The 2,500-nt window shown below is 39.0% G+C and overlaps 2 protein-coding genes across 2 annotated transcripts in view; both read right to left on the bottom strand.

The window, feature by feature from the left end:
• LOC138019581 (ornithine decarboxylase-like) overlaps window positions 1-2,500 on the bottom strand; it is a 163,149-nt gene that overhangs the window by 70,391 nt on the left and 90,258 nt on the right. The window lies entirely within an intron of this gene.
• LOC138019584 (eukaryotic translation initiation factor 6) overlaps window positions 1-2,500 on the bottom strand; it is a 17,552-nt gene that overhangs the window by 9,904 nt on the left and 5,148 nt on the right. The window contains exons 3-4 of the mRNA XM_068866442.1: window positions 1,691-1,734; window positions 181-312 (exon numbers count right to left, since the gene is read on the bottom strand). Coding sequence (XP_068722543.1) covers window positions 181-312; window positions 1,691-1,734 — 176 coding nt within the window. The remainder of the gene's footprint in view (window positions 1-180; window positions 313-1,690; window positions 1,735-2,500) is intronic.

Genomic DNA, 2,500 nt, shown 5'->3' with positions numbered 1-2,500 from the left:
ACATGTACCGTTTGGGGTAAACTAGCCTCAGTTGGTTTTTGCTATTCACAAACCAGATCTGGGATAGGTTCTAACTATGCCAATCCTTGTAAGTTGTGAGGAACTTTAATTGTCACAAAAATGAATGTTGTTCCCAACAAAACAGTCAGTAAAGCAAAATTTATATGAGGTAATACTCACGCGGTCCAAGTCTGGATGAACAAGAGCAACGTAATCGTTACAAGCCACAACATTCCCTAATGCTGACAGTCTTTCCTCCACTCGCTGCATTTTCACTGTATCAGGCAGTGAATTTCTAATGTGTTGAAGTTCCTTTTCAGAAGGAGAAGAATATTGAAAAGACAATAATATTACAACTTTAATCAAGAAATACTGTTGTTTTCATCTAAGCGTGGACACATGACAGGAAAACAGGTTCTTTAAAGTTTGAGTTTGGTAGCCGTTAAGCAAACAGTTGAAACTTTTGCGCACAACAGTTTGAAAGTATTTGAAGCATACTTTAACAGATTAGGGTGAAATTCTTAGAAAAAGTCTTTGATGTCCAGTCTTGCAGCCATTCTAGGAAAACGTGCATGAACATCTCTCAAACTTCGCATGATTGAAGACAAAACTTTCACATTTGCAGCCCATTAGAGCATGTTTTCCCATCACATGTCCACACTTAGAAGAAAACGACAGAACGCCTGCCAACCAGAACCAGTTTACCCAGTTGGAGAGCTGTGGAATAAGTGAAAGATTCTTTGTTCAAATCCAAGGTGCACTTGCCCATAACTCAGGGTCTTGAATCAAAGGGACCTCTGCCTCAGTCAAAATACCTGCTAATTGACTTGTTATCCTTCTTGGATCAGGGCTACAAACTGTACACCCTGGTAACCACTCCTGATACTCATAAACTTGTTAATGATCCCAAACACTGAACATTCACAAACTGCTTACTGTGAGTATTAGTGACTGTTGATAGTTCACATCTGCTGGATGGAGGTGGACAAAACACTGACCCCAAGTCCATGGACTATCCCGATGAACTATCCTAAAATGGACTAACTCTGAAAATTACCATTTTGAATGAAAACAATTGAAGGAACTGAACTGATTATATACTTACAATGCACATACCTTGTTCATTTTCATCCACATGGCCACATGTTTCACTTCACTTACATGAAGTAATCAGCCATCACAACACTTATCGAAAGCTAACCCTATTAAAATGGGTGCTTAGACTAAAATACTGTTGATCAACACCATTTAAAATAGGTGTTTAGGCTTAAGTAAGCACTATTTGCGACACTACTTACATATAGACCATCAGTACTCATTCAAAATTGTATTTTTAGGGTAGTCCATTGGGGTAGTCCATGGACTGGAAGTCAGTGTTTGTCCACCACCATACAAGGACAGCCTGAACAAATCAGCTTGAAGGACTAATGGGAAATTGAGAAAACAACTAAGCAAGATTGCCAAAAGTCAACCTTGTGCAACCTTTAATAGGACTAAAACGGAGCAACTGAATAACACGATTTTCATGCTTTTAGCACAAGGAGCAGCCTGCTGTTTCCTGTTTCATGTAAACACAATGCTAAATCTATCCAATACTTCATATGGGACTCTGAAACCTATCACATTTTGCCTTGCACATGCATGGATAGCCTGAGTTCAAATAAAATGAATTGCAAAAAAGGAAACATACCTGATCTGTTGTTGTACTAGGAACAATCAGTCCATGCCTGTTACCTATAAAAATATGATTGTGTGGTTCCAGAAAATATCCATGCCCCCACCACGGAAGACATTTTGATTTGCACCCCCCCTCCCCCCAGGATTTTCCGTTCCAGGGGGGTCTTTGATGACCCCCCCTCCCCTCAGGAATTTCCAGATTTTTTTTACTTATAAAAACGAAAGTGATTTAGTTACGTAATTGCGGTAGAATTTTATTACAACAGTGCAAACATTAAGGTTAACTTTTAGAAAAATATAACACTTTGTTAAGCTCATTATTCAGCTAAACTTTCAGCTTGTGCGCTATCAACTTTACAAAGCTTAAACATTTGGGTTGCACGTCGACTGTTTCACGTTTTTGTGCGAACTTTGATCCGAACATTTCACTCGCTTAAACAACTTTGCAAACTGTAGTAAATAAAACAGAAACTTACAAGGTTCCTTTGTCAACACATTTTGTCAGTTTCTTCACTTCAGGTTGATTCTTTAATATTTAGGGACCACACATGTTGACGCGGTAGGTTTTGTGAAAGTCGTCACAAAGGCGATTGTTTTACGAAGAATATTATTGACGCCAAAATAATTCATCATATTTGTAAACTTAGATATGGCGATTTATATGCAGTCTTCAAATTTACTGACTCTCCAGCAGTCCTTCTTGCCGGTAAATGACACATGGCCTCACTATTGCTTGCCTTTGAGCCACGGATGGAAGCGAAAGGGCGACTGTTATGGTTTTTGGCGCGATTTACTTCCTCCAATGAGTAGTCAAACTCCTGTT

Source organism: Montipora capricornis, chromosome 10 (assembly GCF_036669925.1).
Source record: "Montipora capricornis isolate CH-2021 chromosome 10, ASM3666992v2, whole genome shotgun sequence".
Taxonomy (NCBI): domain Eukaryota; kingdom Metazoa; phylum Cnidaria; class Anthozoa; order Scleractinia; family Acroporidae; genus Montipora; species Montipora capricornis.
This window is presented reverse-complemented; position numbering and strand designations above follow the sequence as displayed.